General features: G+C 38.3%; 1 protein-coding gene across 2 annotated transcripts; it reads right to left on the bottom strand.

The window, feature by feature from the left end:
* Window positions 1-454: 454 nt before the first annotated feature.
* On the bottom strand, window positions 455-22,648 carry SLC26A11 (solute carrier family 26 member 11). Of its 2 annotated transcripts, none has more exons than XM_087710136.1 (17): window positions 22,437-22,648; window positions 21,710-22,055; window positions 19,784-19,976; window positions 18,912-18,997; window positions 17,131-17,210; window positions 16,211-16,353; window positions 15,899-16,074; window positions 14,046-14,118; window positions 13,106-13,156; window positions 12,713-12,773; window positions 11,912-11,967; window positions 10,662-10,736; window positions 9,093-9,220; window positions 8,573-8,672; window positions 6,175-6,308; window positions 5,067-5,139; window positions 455-3,749 (listed from the first exon to the last, which is right to left on the bottom strand). In XM_087710136.1, exons 2-17 carry the CDS (start codon window positions 21,899-21,901, stop codon window positions 3,661-3,663), a joined length of 1,710 nt encoding a protein of 569 aa, XP_087566262.1. In that variant the 5' UTR covers window positions 21,902-22,055; window positions 22,437-22,648; the 3' UTR covers window positions 455-3,660. The 2 variants fall into 2 exon arrangements, with proteins under 2 accessions (XP_087566262.1, XP_013912072.2); XM_014056597.2 differs by having other exon boundaries at window positions 713-3,749; window positions 10,655-10,795.
* Window positions 22,649-22,682: the final 34 nt, after the last annotated feature.

The following is a 22,682-nucleotide window of genomic DNA, read 5'->3' as shown; positions in this document are numbered from 1 at the left end:
AGCATTAAATGTGCTGATGGAAGTCGCTCCAAAGAATAGTGAGAGACCTCACTCCACAAAGCGATGCACTTATATACATCTCACGAAGGAGGCAGAAACTAATTCATAAGCAATGCATGGCATAAACATACATATTCATAGGTAATGATTTTTAGGTTTATAGGCTATAAGAGCTTATGTTATTTCCTGCTGCTTGCTTATTCTCAGAAACCTAGAGAGACCAATGAAGCAAAAAAATAAGAGCAGAGTGTGTGTGTGTGTGTGTGTGTGTGTGTGTGTGTGTGTGTGTGTGTGTGTAAATCATCCCCCTATAAATCAAGAGGAGGAGGCAGTTTAAGAATACCTGATGCCAAAAGGAAAACATCTCCCCTTACAAACCTTTGGGATGGTTCTAAGATAACATGGCCTTTTATCTCTATATATCAACTTGATTTAATTGGTCCCATTCATCTAAACTGTTGTTGTTTTCCCACAACAATAATATGGGTGTTAGCTGCATGGTTTCAACTTTAGTAAAATGCAGCTACAGCCGTTTCTATCAAGGGGTGAAATAATAGATGGACTTCTAATTCGGAGGAGGAGATAAAAGCAAGGAAATCAGCTTTAAGAAAATGTAACATGCTAATCTTGGTATCACTTTCATTTATGGTTGATGACTTGTTTTTTTTTTTCCTGATTCACTAACAGAGGACACGAAGAAAGAAGAGTTCAGTTTACTGGATGTGATCTGGAAATCAAAAAACTATTTTTATCCTCATTGTCTTCTTGGATGTATACCATCCTTACAATATCCACTGCAGTAATTGTACAAAAACATGTAAAGATTTAACCAACAATAATATTGTTCAGAGGTTGCTATAAAAAACATTCAACATACATTTTTGTTCACAGAAATATTTTGTTCACAGAAATAAGCTCCTGAACATGAAATACAACTATTTTCTTTTGCATATTAGATTTATATCTGCAAACAGGTATCACTGTTTTTTACAATAGGTTGCTGAAGACTTGGCTGTTAACAATGGGGACAATACATGTCTTTCCCCTCCTAAATAAATTTGAATTTAGAGTATGGGGGAATAGATATTTGGGTCCTATGTGTTGAGATACCACTTCCTCCATGGTAAGCATACTGATCAGATTTATATCTGATCTCACATGCATGGACTCTGGTCAAATAGTAACCAAAACACTCACAGTAACTTTCCCTTTAGACTGCCACAGAGGTATAAAGAAGCACCATTTTATTGAACAAAAGATCAACTTTTAAAAATTGCAATAAGAAGCATGGCTGAGAAACAGTCCTGTACATTGAAAAGGGAAATAGAAACTGGTATAGCAAATTACTTTCATTTCTCCAATAGTTTTGCAATATTTGTGAAAAATGAAGAATAGAAACAAATTATTAGAAAACAATGATAATTTGTTGCTGTAATTAAAAACTTAAATTTATTGGAGTGAGGTTTGCGTGAAAGCTCCAATATGGCACCGTGGCTCCCAACACCATTTTGGAAACACAACCCCCCCCTCCCCCCGTTTTTTTGTGCAACCTGCAAGTAACTATGGTCTCTCCTATAAACTTGTATCATTTTTTTTTCACAAACTACACTTTTATGTAGTCTTCTCTCCCTCAACTTCTTTGCTTATGGGAGCAATGACCTTTTCCACCTGTGGCTTACTATTAGTTCAGCACAACAAGATTAAATGAATCAACATGCTATAGTGGACAATAGATAGGAAGAGATCATTCTGCATATCAGTATCAAAGAAAGGAGACTTAACCAAGTGTGCAAATTATTGCACAATATTCTCAATATTAAATGCTACTAAAATAGTTCTTAGGATCATTCAAAGCAAATTGGAGCTCTACATGGAAAAAAAGATGCCAGATGTTCAAACTGACTAGAAAAAACAAGGCACACAATACATTATTGCCAATGCATACTAGATAATTGAGAAAGGCAAAAAGAAGTCAGTATATGCTTCATTGACTCTAGAAAGGCCTTTGAGTATGTTAACCATGTTAAGTTGTGAAATGTCCTTAGGAAAAGGGAATCTCAGAACACCTCATTGTCCTCATATTAAATCTGTAACAGATTAGGAAGTCATAGGCAAGGTGAAACATTATGAACCAGATTGGTTCCAGTTCAGCAAATTGAGATAATACTACTTTTTTATTCAACCTATATGCTGATTATATATCTGTTATCTATAGGGGTAAGCCAGGCTGCTAGATGAGGATGGCTTTAAAGCTGGAGGAACAAACATCAGTGATCTGTGGTATGCTGGTGATACTATCCTGATAGCAAAAAAATACAAGTGATCTGCAAGCTATAGTAATGAAAATCGAGCACAGTGAAGAAAAATTGGGATAATTAAATATAAAGAAAAGCTAATGACAACAGATACAATAACCTATCTTAGGACTGACAGTGCTGAAATAGTGGATAGTGTCTGCCTTTTAACAATATCAACAGTAAACGAACCAGCAGTCAAGAAATAAGTCTCATACCAATAGGATGGTAGTTAAGGCCTTGGAAAAAATGCTTAAATGCCTTGTTATGTCTATATCTGAACTGTACAAGTCTTGAGTTTCCATGTGATACTCTACGGATATGAAGGTTGGATTTTAAAAAAGCAAAATAGAACATTTATGCTTTTGATGCTTAAAAGGACTTCTAAGAATACCATGGATGGCTAGTCAAGAAAACAAATATTAATCCAGGGTTCTCACTCAATGTACAAATGATCAGAGTCAACTGATAGTATTTTGGATAGATTTATGCTAAGAATCAGCTCCCTTGAAAAGTTCATGATGCTTGGGGGGGGGGGGAATGACAACAAAGGAAAAAAGGACAAATAACAGCAAGGTGAATGGACTCGATTATAGCAGCAATGAATGCACCATTAGGAGACATAAAAGGCCAGGTTGAAGGCAAATCTTGGATAAAGTTTGTCTGCATGGATTACCAAGAATAAACACTTACTTAATGATACCTAATCAATGCCTTGCTGGTGTATGAAGGTTTTTGACAACTGAGCAGCCAGATAAATAACCAAGACACATCAGAATGCCACAAGTCGATATAGCGACTATACAAAAAAATGGGATGGCAAGTGGCAAAGTGGTTCAAATATAGCAGATAACCTAGATCGATCTGTACATGGGCAGGTAACCTGGCTTAATAAAAACTTCATAAAAGAAAGGCATCTAACATTTCCGTTTTTACTGAAATGAATATTAGAGATTACAGCATATAGCTGGAAACCACGTGCCATGGACAGTGCAATTCTGAAGAATAGTGTTCCATTAATAATATCATTAATTTCAGAAATGTTAAAAGCACCCATGTGATAAGCTACAGTCATAGAAGTGTTTAATCCACACTGATTTCACAAGTTTTTCCTAGATCCCTGAAATGATTTTTAACTCTTTATTTGAATCTTTATTTGTTGAGTTGAAGTTCCTCATTTTTCCTATTTAAAAAATTCCAAAGTGCCCATGAATTCTGACTGAGATGTGTATTTATGCCCATAAATCATAGAGTGGCTGCAGACTCTGCTAAGAGTCTATTAAACCATTCTATGGAACCAAAGCTTCATCCTCCAGTCTGAAGTTCTCCTATTGGACACACACAGGCTTTATTGAGCTCATTTCCTTCACTGGATGATCCCAGTTGTAGTCAGTGTGCTGCTGTTGTCACTTAGCATGTCTTCAGTGGCAACGTACAATTCTCCAAGACTTCTTTCTACAACAGAAAATATACATTATGCTATGAATCTGATACACTGTAATTTCCATAACTCAAATCTTGCTTGTTTTAGACCAGTGGTAGTCCACCTGGTCCCTACCGCCCACTAGTGGGCGTTCCAGCTTTCATGCTGGGCGGTAGCGGTTTGCTGTAACTCTGCTTTATAAATTTTATAAAGTAAAGTTACTTCCCTACTTTATAAATCACCATTACTGTGGAACCGGTGGGGGGTTAGAAAATTTTACTACTAACAGAGATACAAAAGTGGGCGGTAGGTATAAAAAGGTCGACTACCCCGTTTTAGACAATCTAAGGATTAAAAGCCAAGAGAACACATAAATAATATATAAAAATAGAATTCATTTGTACTGTGTTTATAAGAGATCTGTTATGTCCAAGCCACATGCACAAAAATTAAAATCAGATGAGTTAAAAACCATTAAAGTCAACCAATAATATAGGACATTTAATCAAGCTTCTTGTTGCTTTTGGATCTGAATTATCTTAAGTGTAAGTAAGAAATTCCTCAAAACTCCAAGTTCCCTCTTGGGATCATCACATTTATCTTTCTGTCTCTTAATTGCCTCTGTTAATTCAAACATTGTTATCCTTTCATTTAATGTAGATCTTATTTCTTCTCCTTTAAGAAAATACTTCTATTCTGATCTTCCTTTATCTTAAGAACTGCAAAAGCAAGGAAAAAATAATGCTGGACTCTGGCATAGCAAGTCATTTAAGAGGCTCTAGGTAGCTGAATCACTTTCTGCCTAGCAAGAAACCAGTAAATCTAGGCCAGCCCCAATTAACAATCTGTTTATAATTTACAACTTCTGGCTGCATTCTGCTCCCCTCATGTTTCTTTTTGTTCTGTTTCATTGTTGAGACTGAGGGTTAGACTACACCTCACAGTATGCATCTTCTTCCGAGAGTTTATATAGATAGTCTTCAATTTAACAACTACCCTGTTTAGCAATCATTCAAAATTAGGACCATGCTGAAAAAATAACTTTCAACTAATCCTAGTCATCACAAATGCTATTTGCACACTTTCCAGCCAGCTTCCGACAAGCTGAGTCAATGGAGAAGCTGCGGTAAAATTGTAAGTTGCCATCACCTGATGTCTTGCTCAACAACTACAAGGCTTAATGACAGAATTGTTGGTCCCAATTGTAGTTGTTAAACAAGGACTATCTATACTGGCTTTTCAATTGATAAGAGTACAGTTTGGGAAATAATTTTTTTTCTGAAAATAAGAATGTCAGATTATATGGCAAAGGACCACAATCCTGAATAATCAATATCTAAACAAATTACCTGCATCATTTAGGGTGGAAAAATTACGGAAACCCTTCAAGTCAGCAGCCTGGAAGATTTCAAGCACATGAGCCTGTGGGCATGAAGGACAATGGGAGAATTATTATCAGTTATTTTTTTTCATAAGAGCTTTTCGAAGAGGAAGGGAGGGTTCAAGGGCAAAACAGATCCCTTGCTTATCTAAATTTTCAAGTTGCACCCTTTGTTTCTCTGGCTAAAAGATAGGATTAGACAAATTTCTGGGTCAAAGGAAATAATACAGTGCTAGTTAACTCAGTGGGCTGAGTTACAAAACAGCTTATATAACTTGAACATGCAGACTATATTCTAGAGAGACACTGAGAATTTTGTGTTTCAGAAACTTCACTGTTGGTATGTTTATGAATATATATGGCTATTTTATATCAGACTATATAGGAAACAACACTACAACTAAATCCATCATTCTACTATGTAGATACATTAGGGTTGCACATATCAATATTCCTAGCCAGCAGGATGTTACTTAGTAAAAGCTAGAGGGGATGCTAATTGAGAGCATTTCTTCAAGAGCTTAGTTTGTTATACAAGCAGTCCTCGATTTACAACAATTCATTTAGTGACTGTTTGAAGTTACAATAGCACTGAAAAAAGAGTTATGACCATTTTTCACACTTAAGAAAAAAGGCAGCATCCCCATGTTCACATGATCAAAATTCGGATGTTTGGCAACTGACTCATATTTATGACAGTTGCAGTGTCCTAGGGTCATATGATGCGGCCTTCTGACAAGCAAAGTCAAGAGGGAAGCTAGATTCACTTAACATCTGTGTTAATAAATTATTAATTGCAGTGATTCACTTAACTGTGGCAAGGAAGGTTGTAAAATATCTCATTTAGCAGCAGAAATTTGGGGCTCAATTGTGGTTGTAAGTCAAGGACTATTCTGTATTCATTCTCCTTATCCCCAAGGGTTAAAATCTTCTACATGAAAAGTATATACTTTGTCACTAAACAATATTGTCTTTTTACAAAATAAAAATTGTTAGGCTCTAAGCCTTTTTAAAGTTAAATTATCCAGCTGCAAATTACATTTGCTCCCACCCCCAACTCCCAGACACACTCCCACCTGCAAGCCAATGAAGATCAAGCAAAGTTCCCGGAGCTGGAATTCCTGCAGAAGTTCCGACAGACCCAATACTACAGTATAGTCAATGTTGTTGATGTGGCTGCAGTCCAGGATGACACTGCGTTGCTGAGGCTCTGAAGGAAGATAACATTATGTGTGCAGAAAGAATGAAAGCCTTATGCAGACCGACTCTTAGCTGTATTAACAGATTGATATTTTGATCGTCCAGATTTGAAAAAATAAAACAATGGAAGAACATTTTATAAATCTTTTAGGTTCACAACTTTTGGAAGTTTTGCATCCATCTCCCCCGAATTACATAATTTTTAATGTAAATTAAAGAACCTTTTAAAATTCAAATCATCCTGCTTTTATTATTTAATATAAAATTAGCTATCTTTAGCAGAGTTTTTTCCAATATAAGCTTGATCTGACATAGAAGGTAAAAGGTAAAGGATCCCCTCACACATATGTGCTAGTTGTTCCCGACTTTAGGGGGCGGTGCTCATTTCTGTTTCAAAGCCGAAGAGCCAGCATTGTCCAAAGACATCTCCGTGGTCATGTTGCCGGCATGACTAAATGCTGAAGGCACACGGAATGCTATTACATTCCCACCAAAGTGGGCAAGTTTTTCTACTTGCATTTTGCTTTCGAACTGCTAGGTTGGCAGAAGCTGGGACAAGTAACGGAGTTCACTCCGTTATGCGGCGCTAGAGATTTGAACCGCCTAACTGCCCACCTTTGTGATCAACAAGCTCAGCATCTTAGCCACTGAGCCACCGCATCCCTGATGCCATAGAAGGAAGTTATAACAATTAAAATTGGAAATGAGAAGAAAAAAATACTTTCAGAGACTCAAGTAATATAATTTATTGAACTAATATCAATAAATGTATAGAAATGTAAGTTGAACAATATGGACTAAATTATAAAATTACATAGGCTCATCTTTGCCTCCACAATGTGCTAGATTCCAACTCTCAGGAGTCATACCACCAATCAATGCTGATTAGCAATTCAAAAAGTAGAAGTTCGATTATTTGAGGGCATGAAGCTGTGAAAACTTATAATTTGGATCTGTATAGAGACACAGATTCAACTCCCTCCACAGCCATCACTGGTATAGAGCAGGCCACACATCTTAGTCTAATCTACTCACATTGCAGTTCCAAGAAAAATTGGACAGAGGAAAAGACTAAGAACCTTGTATATTATTGTAGAAATATCAGTCTTTGTGCTTCGTGTTTGTTGTGTTGTGTTTTTGACAAGAACCTTGAGGAGAACTGGGTGCCAAGGGACAAACGCAATTAGCTACTGAAAACCAAGAGCAAAGCACAATAACATCCATACATAAACAGGACACTGTACACAGTTTACAAATCAAGATGATCTTCTGTAAATCACCATGAGGTCCTGATTTATCGTCATCAGAATTTGGTATGTTTCCGGAAAAAATAATAAAACAAAATTGCAAGAGAGTGTGCTGGTCTCTTCCTAAATAGAAAAGGAGGGAGGAGAAATATCAAAATCATTCAGTTTTCTCTTTTTGTAGTCAGGTTGATAGTTGGGGGAGCTACATAGGTTCCTGGATCAGGCTGCCATCACATGTATTATGGCTTTCCCCGCCTTTCCTGGCACTTTGGAACTATAATCCTCCTTAATGGCAGCATGCTTGGTTGAACTGACTGTCTACGACCTGTGGGAGGTCCAAGACATTTCAGAGTGCAGTTTGGGAGAAGACAGACTGTTTCATAAAAGGCCATGATGGGGAAGAGGACATCCTCCCGCAGCATTCCTCGCAGGCCACATATCCTACTTTTTCTAGCACTTGGAGATTTAGGAAGACCATTGAAAGAGGCAGGAATAAGTTGCTGCAACTTTCTTCCTCAGGCCACTTCCATCTCTTGGTAAATGTGGGGCAAATGAGCCTTCTCACATTGCCCAGAACCACCAACACCAACACATCACCCTGTCCTTCAAAGAAAAGAAGTCAGAAAACAAGAACACAAGAAAGAGATCAGTCAAAGAGCTAGCATACATACAAGGTCTTTGCAAGAGAATCTGGCCAGGCTATGTGCTTTTCTCACCAATGAAGGACATAGTTCATTTTGTTAAGATTAAAATCTTGATTCTGCTATGTTTGTTTGTTTAAATATCTATTCTGTGGTTCCATCTGTTCAGCTCAAGAACTGTTAACTGGAAACCCTTCTCATTTGGTCCTAATATCTACGTACTATGGTCATTTCCTCAAAAGGCATACCGATATACTGAAACATTCTTGAAATCTTATATACTCTTTGTTGAAAGACATGGAGGTAACCTCATAGAGCAATTATTTTTCCAGAAGCACTCAAGAAGCACTCAACTTCATTTCAGGAAGTTTGCACACACAATTTACCTGATAGAGCTTGCTTGTGTACAGTATCCCGGAGGAAATCAATTGCAGGGAATTGAAGGCCATTCTCAGGCTTTACGACTATTGCCTTGTCCCTCACAATCTGGAGAAAAAGGTGGACGAAGATATCGTGAGAAGGAATCCAAAGGGAGGTGAGTAAGTTCAGAGTCATCACAATGTTACTTGATGTACCAGTACTTATGAAATCATTTATTGTCTCAATGGTTAAATAGTATCTCTTAGAGACAAAGTCTCAGTAGAATTGAAAATTGGACAGGAATAAAGAGATTCAAATTTATACATATTCCTATGTTATATATAAATGCTGACATTATTATCTAATAACATTGCCTAAGTGAATCATTATCTGTTTCCCCCTAAGTAGATCCCAATCAATCAGAGCAGATAGAAACAAAACAGAATTTGTTTACAATCAGCCATGTATGGCTACCATGTATTGTTTTTTGGCCCAAGGAAATAGCCTTCTCCAAACTCTGTGTGACTCAGTGAATTAAAAATTAACCTTTATCCGAGGCCTGGCGAGAGGGTAGAGCAGGAGGATTCCAGAAACTGTCACCCCTGCTATGATGCCATATTGCACTTCCCAGAAACAAACAAAGAACGTAACACAAAGAGGCACCAGATCTAGCCCTGTGAAAAAAGAACAGAGAATTAAATCAAGGACATGTCCACTCCATCAGCAAAAGTGGACAAAACAAGCATGCCATTCCAAAGAAAACTAGCTCTAGGCTTATGTACCGATGTTTTAAGAGTGTAGACGTAAGTTGTGCAAGAAAGTGATTTTAACTAAAGCTCAAAAGACAACTTGTACATAACTCACTGGTTCCCACTCTACCTTTTCTAAGCTCAACATTAGACAAGGAAATGTAGATTAGCAGAAGACTGCACAGCCCACAACTGCTGGCAGAGGTAGGAAATTAATGTTGACAAAGTGACAAAAAATGATCTGATGTTGTCTTTGCAATGGTCTGGGGAAAGGTTAAGGAGGTTTTTTTTTTTAAAGGATATCATGCTTTCCTGTTTTTAAGAAACAGTGTGCTGTCCCTTGCATTAGGACAAACAAGAAGTTTACAATTCAAACCAGTTCTAGATCTAACTTAAATACTCTAGGTCACTGGCTATAACACAAAGCTGCAAGGTCTTATGACCCAGCAGATCTTTCACCCCCATCCAATATATGTGCTCTTAGAAAAGACTGGACTCCATGGGCTTCCAAGATGCAGTTCCAATAGCCTCAGGCTGCATCCTAAAATGTTTAAGAGTCTGTATAACAATGAAAAGCATCTGCATTTACCAAAGCCCTAAGTCAACTCCTTCTTTCCTCATAAAGAAATAGTGGATTACCTAATTTTTTGGACTATAAGACACACCTTTTTCCCCACAAAAAAGAGGGTGAAAATCTGGGTGCATCTTATATACTGAATATAGCATTTTTGGCCTCCCAAAATCCTGCCTCCTTCACAAAAATGGACGTGCAGAGGATTTGGGAGGCCTGCAAAGTACTCCTGGGGGCTGGGGAGGGCAAAAATGAGTGGAAAATGGGCTATTTTTGCTTGCTTTTGCACCACCACCACCCCCAGCCACCAGGAGCACTCTACAAGCCTCCTAAAAGCTATGCATGCCCTGTGTTTTGGCAATAAACGGGCCATTTTTTGCTCGTTCTCCCCCCCTTCCCCCCAGTAGCACTCTACAAGCCTCCTAAAAGCTATGCATAGCCCGTTTTTGATGAAAATGATGTGTGCAGATGGTTTGGGAGGCTGCAGAGTGCAAAAACTTTTTTTTTTAATTTACCTCTTCAAAATCTTGGTGCGTCTTATACTCCGGTGTGTCTTATACTCCGAAAAATACAGTAATCCAATTCAGAAAGTCAATACCAAGTCAGCACTAAGAAGAGCTACAGAAAAGGAGGAACTTTCCATTCTGCCTCTCCCACTCCTTTTCCCAAATCACTTTGGGAATATCCTTCAGGTTTGAATTCTAACCATCTTTAGTGTCTATAGGGAAGTATTAAATATTTTCTAACTGACCATGTTTGGGAAGAACAAAAGATATCCATGCTCATACTTTTAACCTGCCATAATGTGCGAAAGATCCTGGCATCGAACATTGGAGCCACAGCACAGATGATGACTGCTGCCAGTGCTGCCTTGGGAATGTAGTAAAAAAGAGACGTAAGGTACGCTAGGGATAAGAGTACTAAGGCCCCTATAAAAGAAAAGAGACATCCATATTATGAGATAAAATGGAAAGTTTACAATAAGCTCCAACTAAATTGGGTGGAAGAGTAGGGTTGGACGCATTAATATGCTACAGGTTTTCCATGAAGTGAAGTGATAAGAACAACTAACTAAGAGTCAGAAATGAACTTGTGGCAGCCATCCAGAAAGTGGTGAAAAACCATACTATTCTAAGTGACTTGGGAGATGAACACCACTGCCCTATTAACAATCTTGGTTTATTTAATTTAGTTTGCCTGCTGTTACTGTTTTGGGTGGGTTACTTAGGGGCTTACCGCAGGTGTTTGAATTCTTACTGTGTGCTTTCTATACTAGCAAACTGCTGAGAATCTTGAAACATTTAGTGGCATATAAATTTAATCAGTGAATCCCAAATGCTTGCAACTCATTATGAGATTTGACATTATGTTCCATAAACTAAAATAGCTACATGTGTTCATGGGCTCACCAATGCAAGACTATATCTATTAAGTCCCAACAACAGTGTGAATGTGTTAAGAACATCCAGCATAAATGAGTAATTATCACCATAATTACTTGTACTTAGATTTCTTTTTCTGTTGTATTATTATCCACTCACTTGAAAACCGTGTGTGTGTTTGTTTGTGTGTTTGTGTGTGTGTGTTTGCTTTTTCCTCCAGGCATCTAATGAAGCAAACCATGAACCAGGAAAATCTTGCCTTAATGAATATATTAGCCTTTAAGATGTTTCAAGGATCTATATTTGTACATAACATTTGATATTCCAAAGGTGCTTTTTCAAGAGGCAACTGGACTGTCTGGGTTTTTCTTTGAAGATCTTTCGCTGCTCATCCAAGAAAATTCAAAGAAAAACTAGAAAGTCCAGTTGCCTCTTGAAAAAGCACCTTTGGGACAACCATGACTGGGTGACTGAGAATCTCCATAGACATAACATTTGATGCATTTTAGCTGGAGTATTTACATGTCTTCAGGGGCTCTTTGGACAGGCTTACTAAAAAAAAGGAGAGCTACAGAAGTAACATTTCTCTTGGCACATTTGTCGTTTATAATCTTCTGCTTCCAATTTATTCTCCTCCAACAAAGGCATTATTCTTTTTCCTACCTGTGATTAGTCCTCCAGCAGGAGTACATACACCAGTCTGAGCATTCACTGCCGTCCTGCAATGTGAACAATGCCATTATAAGCAAAAGGATTAACCTTATTTTAAGCCTAGAGGTATCAAAGACATGCAACCTATTGCCCTTTCCACAAGGTTGGCTATGTTTCCCTTATTTTTCTCCTCACATTCTTCAATTATCAGTTTGCAAGTTATGATTTAAGACTAAATTAACTGGAAGAGGCTAAAGAAAAAAAAAGCAACTTTTTAAAAATAAAAAATGAAGAGATTCTAATTAAAATGTGGCTTTCATTTTGCTGTGTCCACAGCCACATTTCTCCACTGCTTCACTTATATATTTATCCTTTATATTACTCAAGGTTGTGATTTTTGGCAAAAAAAAAAATTCCTCAGTGTCAATAATCTGCCAAACAGAGTTAGATCACACACCCAGACTGTGAACACTTATGGAAAAATGTTTTCAGTCCAAAGTGCAACTCCAAGACAAGACACTTTTTGTCTGGTAAATCATCCTTCCTCTTGTTCCTAAAAAAAAAAAAAGTTATAGGAAGCTTCCCAAATTGGCCTCAAGCATCACCTTTTTCTCACCTTGTTAATTAACTTACAACCATTTTTGAACATTAAAATGTATATCCAGCTTCAGCTGGGTTCCTCGAATGGCTATGCCTATCTGAATAATAAGGAAAAAATAACTTTATAATAAAATGCAACCTTTCTAAAGTTCTGCATGCAGAGACGGAGGGAAGGGGGGAGGGAGGAGGGAGAAAAGGAAGTGTTTTCCTCACCGGCCAAAACTTCCTGTGACTGGATAGGATGAGACAAAAGATCCCAGCAGGTTGGTAAACCCTAGAGTGTATCAGGAAAGAAAAGCAGGAACAGAATCAGGGAGATTGCAAGACGCTGTCTTCTCTCCTGGGCTCTTAGAGGCCTTAGGATCACTCTCCCCAATTCCCCCAGATTTCCTACATTGAGCATGGATTAGTCCACAACATGCCTTCTAACTCTGTGAACCCAAAATTCTAAAGCTGTGGTTTCACCAATGAAGTTCCAAGGATTCTTTCTGCTTACCCCCTAATAACTGCACCTGACAACTACATTTCCCAGAATCCCCCCCCCCCCCCGCTTAGCTTCTCCTCATCCAGTCAAATGCAACCAAGCCATTTGTGCAAAATCCTTACCCATGGCTAGCAGCTCCTGGTTGGAATCAATCTGGTAGTTATTTTGAGAGGCTAGTAAGAAAAAAAAGAGGCAACGTTACATACAGATCTGACAGAGAATAATTTATTACAGCATTTTCCACAGAAAAGAAGTTTGCAAGGTACTATAGGCAAGGATAAGTGAAGCTAATATAAATACCATAATGCGGAGTAGAGGATCCTAGAAAATGGTACTTCCCTAAAGCAGTATAACTGATATAACTACCCATCATCCTAACTAAGCTAGTTAGGGACTTTGAAATTTACATTGCAGAGTAATACTGACTAAAAAAAAATCACTCACAATTTCAGGTATTCAGTTTCTTTACCTAATCCTTCCACTGACAGTTTCTATCCCTTCAAAGCAGGAAGAGACAAGAAAACAGCTATCTCTTACACTGAATTACTATTAGTCTAAGAAATTTCTCACGTTTAAGTCCAAGGGTATATTGTCTGCTTCCTTCTGATGTTGCTGACACGTCCAAGCTATGTCATCTCTGACTATGCTAGCAGGGATTGGAAGCTATGATTCCCCAATATAAGGAGAGCCACAAATGCACCATTTCTGCTCTTAACTATAGTTTCAACACACACACACACACACACACACACATCGCTGTGATTTTGTTATATTGTGCACATTATTTATTTATTTACATTATTTAAAACATTTATGTAGCCATCCATCTTATAACCAAGTATGGGTAGGGCCCGTCAACCATATCCCATTTCCAGCTAATGTGACTTATTCAATAATCTACTGTGAAACAGATTATGGCTTACTGTGATTTGTGATCAGAGGCCACTATCTTCAAATAGAAGTAAAACTTCATTTCAGGTGTCAGGTGTGCATGGAAATATAGTCCTGCCTTCCTTCCCTCCCTCCCTACACTTCAGGGCGCAAACAAGATAATGATCTTACCAAATGCTTTGGCAATAGCAACTGTCTCCAGCAGTCCCATGAGGGGCACCACCGCCAAGCCAGGTCCAATGGCCTGCAGGGGTGCAAGAGGGAAGCTGTATTTCACTGCAATTTTGATCAAGAAGAGGGAACTACTGCCACAAAAGGAATGTCCCATACCAAGGGGGGAAATGTAACAGAGAGATAGAGTAAATCTTAGAGCTGTGCAGAGATATGGATTCAAAAGACATTATGGGACTGGGAAAGAATATCTTAAATCAAATGTGGTTTTTTTTCAATATGGTGCATCAAATGTGGAGGGCAACCACCCTAGATCAGGAGAAAACGTGGTTTTTAAGGTGCTCCTAAGAGGTCCTATCTGGGCAGTCCCCATACAACCTGGATACATTTTGGGCTTTGAACTCAGTTCTTTCCACAACCCTAAGAAGAAATCCATTTCAGTATCTTATCATTAATCAAATTACACAAATACAATGGAAGAAAATAAATGAAGTTCAGGGTTGAATTGTGGAGTCCCTGCTGCTCTCTGATTGTTTTCTTGCAGACATTTCATAACCCAATGAGGTAATATCATCAATGCTATTAAGTATGGGGCTTGTTCTCTTTTTATACACAGTAGCTTACCCTGCTGGTGTTCTGGAAACGTTATCACTAAACCAAACTGGCTCTCAGATTAACCAATAATTTGTGCTTTAAGCCAACTAGCATAAGTAGCACATCACATACACATAAACAGCAGAAAATATGTGCCTTATTGAAAATATTTCTATGCATCCTTCAAATAAATTCTTCCATAATATACCTTATATAAGTCTGGAGTTCTAGTGAAGAGTAGAAACCTTACTTTTCCTGTAAAATTATGACATTCTCCATTCTAACAAGTTCCATCAGTACAAAAGCACTAAGATGCAAGTGTCAAAGCTTTTAAGGCTGTTTAAACTACCTGATTACTAAAAAAAAACTTACCTGAAAAATAATTCTATGTGGATTAGAGCTCACAGTGCAAACAACACTTTATTTCAGTATATATTTTAAAAAAATCAGACCAATTTAATGAGAACTATTTTTTTTAAAAAAGGAAAGACCTTTGTAACAGGTATTGATGAATATTGATGAATAAGTTTAAACTCTACTGCTACATTTTTGAGAGGGACTAAAACCAAATTTGCTGTAAGTTTAACTGTATTTATTTGTGAAGTTGTGATCAAACTATAGAATGCATAAGGAATGGCCTTGAAGGACAGGAGGCAGCGTTGCTTCCAAAGCAGTGGTCAGATAAAAGGGGCCTGAAGCCCAGGCTAAGAAAATAAAGTGAGGAAACTTCTCAAACAAGACCTTCCCTAGTTTACACAGAGATAAAGAGGTAGGGAGAGTGCATTCAGATTCTGTTACAATAAAAGTAGTCCTGAACTACATGGCACTGGTTTCTTAAGTCTGATCTATCTAGAAGGGCTGAAATAAATAGAGAGGCAGACATTGAACCAATAAAAAAGAAATACGCTAACAGAGAGGAAACAGAGTACTACCAAGACGTGGTATAATTGGCTTGAAAAGAGATGCAAAATCAATGCATAATGAACACATAGAAAATACAATAAAAGGAGATGGTATATATTTAGAAAGTAATAGAGATGTAAATATTGTATATACACGTATATATTGTAAAAATGAGAAATTATGAAACAAAGAGGAATACGCATAAGATAACATTGTAAAATGTTATCTTGTAAAATGGAAAACCCGAAATTAGAAAAAAGAAATACCGATAACAGAAAGCTGAAAAAGTGTAATTGTGATTTTAATGTTTGGAAAATGCTGAACAAAAACATTAAAAAAAGAAAAGAAATACGCACCTCCACCATTTCCTTAAAATCAACAGTCTGATTGGGTGTGATGATGGAGAACGGTGGTGGCTGGAACAGAGGGAGTCCCTGGGGAATCGTTCCTGTCAGGCTGAAAGGCTGGGAGCCAGTCACTTGGAAAGAATAGGCCACAAGACCAGCCGAGAGAACCACAAAAGCATTACGGGCTGTAAGGAAAAGAGTCTTAAATAAAGTTCTGCATAGTCAAACCATAGGCATGGATTCCATAATCATGACACGATCTTACAAAAACACTTCCAAGAAGAAAATTAAACACTTGCTTAGAGGACAAGACAGACAAACCTGTAGCTGTTGTCCAAATTATATACCGACTGATTCTGACAGGTAAGGTTTCCATCAGATGGGCCCTGGGGATGCTTTTTTTCATTTGTTGCAGGACCATAAGGACTATTAGGCAGCAGACCCCAAGGATGGCATCTCCAGCCCTGCAGATAATCATGACATTGGTCTGCAACAACTCTATACAGATAAAAGACCTCCATCCTATTTGCTTTTTAAAGCATGGACCCTTCTCCAATTTGTGCATCGCTCTATTCAGCCAGCAAGATACCTGTATTTTTTTTTATAATGAAGTAACATACATGCTTTCCTGCTGGTGAATTAGATTTTTAATAAACTAAAGGAAATATGAAGTGTGAGATTTAAAAGTCTGACAAACATAAGCTCAGATTTCATTCGTTCATACAACATATCCTGTAAGCATTATAGTTTAACTTTTATAAGAACAATAATGTTAACCTCAAAGTAAACATGATCCACTCAAAAATGACCCAGTTAAGCATAAAAGATCAGATGGGTGTTTGTCAGGCTGTTTTCCGATTTCTACAGTTTTAAGTTCATGTATTCTTTGACCTCATTGAAAAAAATATTTGGCCCTAAGGTGTGATGAAAAAAACAGATATGCCCCAAACTCGTCAGCATTCCAGGTTTTAGCTTCATTCTAAGATTCCCCATGCAATATTTGAGCTTGCACAATTTCCGGGTTTACGAATGCTTAAAGATCTTGAAATGTAACACTCCAAAATGTTTATAATTCCCAGATTCTAATTCTACATACTATTTTTGCACTAATTTTCATTTTTTGTAAACAGGAAGACACTAATTTTCATTTTTTGTAAACAGGAAGACACTAATTTTCATTTTTTGTAAAAAAAAAAATTCTTTTTTTTTGTAAAAAAAAGAGATAAACACTTTTTTTTTACCTTGTCTCACTTATTCTGTAAAAGGTATAATACACTTGTAGGATGAATTGCTTTGGAATATGCTGCAGACCCAGAAGTGTCTATGGAAAATTAAACATAGACAAGAAATGAACAGGTAAAACAAACACACAGACAGACAGACAGACAGACAGACAGATATACAGACACAAACACACACACACACACAGGCACACACACACAGGCACACACACACAGGCACACACACACACACACACACATTATGGAGGGTATACTACATGAATAAAATGAATCCAGAAGGCATTTGAAACAAGTTAGTCTTTGATACTGTATCAGAGAACAACTTAGGTAGCTTCTCAAGAAACACGGGTTTGTGGTACTGTACACATTAGTAAATCTTTCAACTTAATTACAAACCATTTTTAGCATATATATTAAAGTTTGTGCAAGTACAAAGATGGTATTTTTATACATGTGAAATGTTTGATCCTTTTTTGGCATAAAAATATAATATATAGTCATAACAGCCTATCTGTAAATTTTAAAACAGTATACAGCTCTAATTGGTTCTTTCATTCCCCACTTTTTGTTTTTGATATTCTTAAAAACTGTATTAGGGTCTAATAACCGTGATGAATCTAAAGGGACGGCCTAGACAGTTTCCACCAATATTTTGGTAATGTAATAATCCAGAAAATGTTTTTCGTGAACTGAAGCAAAACCTTCTATACAAAAAGGCTTCTTTTTGGATGCTCACAAGCACAAAAACTGTATCTGTGATTGCTATCATCTCAGCCTCTTGCAAATAGTTGACTGTGGTCAACCACAGAGGAAATATTGATGTTATAAGGGACCTAGAATTCAATGGTGCACAATCTTCGGCAACGCTTAGAGAAAAAGGGTGTGAGGTAAAGGAAGCTGTAGAGCTCTACAATTATATAAATTTAAGAATTTTGGAAAGCTCAAGAAATCATGCTCTTTGCTTTTGAAACTAAGAAGTAGGAAATGAAAACAGAACAAAGTTAAGGGCAGTTTTCAATAGTTTTAAAGAAGTAGTTTGAAGAAATGTTGGAATGTAACACACACACCCCTTCTCTCTCTTTCTCTCATGATTAAAATCTTCTATAAACTTTCCAACTATCAGAGGTCAGTGTGACTGTCAGGCCCCAAACCAAGAATGACATATGGCAATTCTTCCAAGCTGATTTCTTTATTGTTTCACCTCTACAGACAAAATCTTGCTAGACTGAGCAAGATTCTACTCTACCATATCCATCTACAATATACTCTGTGAACTATTAGGGAGGGATTGTTTTCACCCTCTTTCTCTCACACATATGGACCAAATTGGTCTTACTCCTCTGGAACACGCGAACACATGTATGCGCACACACACATCTACCTCCTCACTACATTCCCTCACAAGCGCCTTTACTTAATAGGCTGGTCTGGCCTCCATCCTATTCCTACAGAACAGTGGTGGGTTCCGGATCCTGTCGTAACCAGTACACTGCAACAGGGCCCACCCATTGCCCTGCAATGCTCCAGCTGCTTAGCGGAGGTCTCGCAGGGCCATATGCTGCGCGCACGTGCACAAATGGCCTGTTTGGCTTAAATACAGGTAAGGAACGTGAGCAGGCTGGCAGGCCCTCCAAAACACCGTTCTGGTACAGTGGCCACTGCTCCCAGCAGCCACCGGTACACCCGGACCGGGGCGTACCGCCTGGAAACCACCACTGCTACAGAAGCTCCTTCACCTAAAATTGTAATGTAATGGCCAAGGGCAGACAGAGATAGCTTACCTTAACTTGGTTGAAGCCAATGGTGACTGCAGCAGCTGAAGTAAACCCTTTAATGACAGGATACGAAATAAAGTCCAAAATGAAACCTGCCAGGAATGAAGAAAAAAAATCCCTTAGTCTTTTATTTCACCCTGGGAGTTAAACCAGCTGGATTTCTTATCCATTCCTCAGACATTTCCCATCATGTCCTCTTCTCTTTCCCTTGTAGGATCTCTAGCCTTCCTTTATAAAGCAGAAAACCACCTGACAACTAGCTAGATAAAGCTGAGGTCTAGAGAGAGAGAGATTATTTCCAGCTATTACTTAAAATAAGGAGTCTTGTATGCATCAAGTCCTATTTTAGGAGGAAACCTGTCCATTTATCTGTAAATGCAAAACTAGATTAGGAAGAACAAGATGATATGAATTCATAATCTATGGAGTTGTTCTTTTACCATGGAGTTCATCTCATTAAGCATTGCCATCCCAAAGTACTTTAAATAGAGTACACCTGGCATTTAATTGAAGCATCTGTGAATCTCTCTTCATAATTACACATGGACAGCCAGTTCAAAATATATATAGGCAGACAATATCAGAGTCTACCAGAAGGTGAAGAATAATTCATAAATCACCTTAATAAAAAGAGTTTGAATGAGCCTGTAATCCTGTACTAACTTATCTGGCAGATACCCCAATGAACTCAAGGAGATGTACTTTTGCACAGATATTTGGAAAAATGTCCTGCAATTTATAGAAAGTGAAGGATACAAAAAACAGGGGAACTCATTTCTACTTTTTGGTCACATTTGACTCCCAATTATCTTCTTTGGCCAATAATAGTAACAGGGCAGTGGACTTAGAAAACCAATATAAAAGCAACCAAGTCTTACCAAGATGGAGGAGTCCCATAGCTAACTGGATGCAACCTGAAAGAAAGCTGAGGAGAATGGCCAAGGAGGGATCATGAAATGCGTAGGAAGAAACCAAGAGGGACATGATGGCTGTTGGGCCAAGTGTTACATCTTTGGAGGTACCCAAAAAGCAGTAGATGAAACAACCCATGAAGGAAGAATAGAGGCCATACTGCAAAGGAGAGGGGAAAGCAACATCAGAGACTAGTCATGGTACTTGAAGAACTGTAAGCCAATAAGACCACAAAGGTTATGAAAGGCCTACAAAATACAAATTGCATTTAACAGAAAATTTGCTGAATTATTTTTAAATAGCAATTGTCTTATTTAGGGAACAGTCAACAATTTAATAACACACCTACACATTTATTACCTTCACAGGTTTGCAAAGCAAAAGAAAGCTGAAGTCAAATTATAAACATAGTTGCAGTTTCACTTTAGAAAATGAACACAGAGAAAACAAATATCTGCCAGAGGATAACTAGGGCAAGCAATCTTTTTTAGGCTGGTAGATGTATGTAGGGTTTTGTCTGTGAGAAAAAGTCACTATCTCAAAATAACTCCCCATGGAATGTGGGCATCCACAAAATGGCTGCCACAATGGCCTTGGCCAGATACAAAATACTCATTTACCGGAAGGAAAACTATAGAAGTTGTTCCTTTTATAGCTCTAGAAATCTACTACTACTGCTTAGGTTTATCTTTATCTTTCTGTGTAAGCACTGCCTTTCCAGAGAAACAACAACCATGAGTCCCTCTGGGAATAGGGCGGCATACAAGTCTAATAAACTCAAACTCAACTCAACTGTACATATACAAGGGCATAAAGGCATTGTAGAAAATAAAGAAGGAATGTACCAGCTTCTCAATTAATATTTTTAAATACAGGTAGTCCTTGACTTACAACAGTTCATTTAGTGACCATTTGAAGTTACAAAAGCACTGAAAAATGACTTATGACAATTTTTCATACTTATGACCATTGCAGCATCCCCGTGGTCATGTGATCAAAATTCAGATGCTTGGCAATGACTCATATTTATGACAGTTGCAGTGTCCTGGGGTCACGTGATCACCTTATGTGACCGTCGGGCAAGCAACATCAATGAGGAAGCCTGATTCATTTAACAACCATGTTACCAACTTAACAACTGCAGTGATTCACTTAAAAACTCTGGCCAAAAAGATCATAAAGTGGGGCAAAACTCACAATGAATGTTCTGCTTAGCAACAGAAATTTTGGGCTCAATTGTGGTCATGTCGAGAATTACCTATAATCTTTTTTTAAAAAAAATAAATGGGATAACCAGGCAGATGGTAATGTGCAGCACATTGCCCACATCTGGAATAATATTTTGACTTTGATATTTTATACAGCAACTATCACCTTTTGCCATGTTCCTGTTCCAGCCCACTTGCAATTTCTCATTTGGCTAGGATAGGTGAGAAAATAAAAGCATCTGGATATAACACATGTGGATTTTCTTTATCTCTGAGAGTACCAAATATGAAGCATCATACACTTGTATGAATAAATGAAGACGCTATCTAATTAATGATCAGCTCCCAGGCTAAAGCTTAAAACACAAAAGATAGCCATTCTTTCACAAACATCCATTCCTTCAGCCACCTGACCTTACCCTCGGTGGCATGCAGTAAAAATAGTCTAATCTTTCCTTCCCTCAAGCAACCATCAAATGGTATTGTCAGACCAAGCGTTCCTTTAAAAAAAAGGAAGTGAGTTTGAACTCAGTTTCAGTCCTTTTCCTCTTCACTTAGATGAGGCATCTTTTCTGCAATAAGGCCAGTCCGACTGCTAATGGGAATATTGACTTAGGTGTACTTTGGAGTTGTAAAAATCTGGGGTTATGTTAAGTATAGCCACTGCTGCATGAATAACCTCACCTGCACGGGGAGACCAGCCACCACAGCATAAGCAAGAGCTTGTGGCACGACTGTCATCCCCACAGTCAGCCCGGCCATAAGATCCAGCTGTAGCCATTGCAGAGAATACTTGGGAAGCCAAGTTAGCACCGGCAATCTCTTTGCAGTTGCTCTGCAACATTGCTCCCAACGCTCCTGGTTTCTTTCCGACATGGCTGGACGCTTTGTGGTTCAGACGGATTCACTTGGGATCCACCATCTCAAACTCCTCCTCCTCAAAGCACTATCAGGCAAAGTCACAGGCAAACACAGCTGTCATAGCAAATGGAGTAGGTAGCAAACTAGCAGTACACGTCCATAGGTATCCCTGGAAAAGGAATAGGATAGCAATTAGGCGACACTACCAATTCTCCATTTTGTATAGGAACAGAGGATCCCGCCTTAAAATAATATTGTCCCTCCCTTAACAGTAAACAATTGCAACATCATCTTCTAATTTCCGTAGAGGACATGGACCTATGCATATTTTGTATTTAGATATTTACGACCCAACTGTTGCTGTACCGTTAATGGTTGGGCACTCCTGCACTTGACAGAGCTGGCATGAAAAACAGGGCAAAGACCGCTCAAATCGGGCAATCGAGTTAAAATTAGGAGATCAAAAGTAATTTAGGAGACTCCCAAGTGGAGGAGCAAGGCTAGGCGGGGGAGGAGGAGTTAGTAGTCATCAAGACCAGGGAAAACTTACATTAAGAGGTCCTGGGTCGCGATGAAAGGTGATTGTGGAATATTATCAGGCACCATCTGATCAGCTCTCCAAAGACACCGAGCGGCCCCTTCCGGAGGGCGCCTGCATGTTGGCCGGTCGATGTCTAATTCCTCGAATGCCTCAATTCAAGCTGATCGACCGGCAAACAAAACTCAAATTAACCCCAGATTCCGAGCGGCCGAGTCCCGACTCTTCTCGGCTCACGTGATCCGGCCTTTCCGTGGA

This window comes from Thamnophis sirtalis, unplaced genomic scaffold (assembly GCF_051295495.1).
Source record: "Thamnophis sirtalis isolate CommonGarterSnake01/CBP01778 unplaced genomic scaffold, rThaSir2_p1.2 scaffold_3, whole genome shotgun sequence".
Lineage (NCBI taxonomy): Eukaryota > Metazoa > Chordata > Lepidosauria > Squamata > Natricidae > Thamnophis > Thamnophis sirtalis.
The sequence above is the reverse complement of the archived record's forward strand: the minus strand, read 5'-3'. Positions and strand labels throughout refer to the sequence as shown.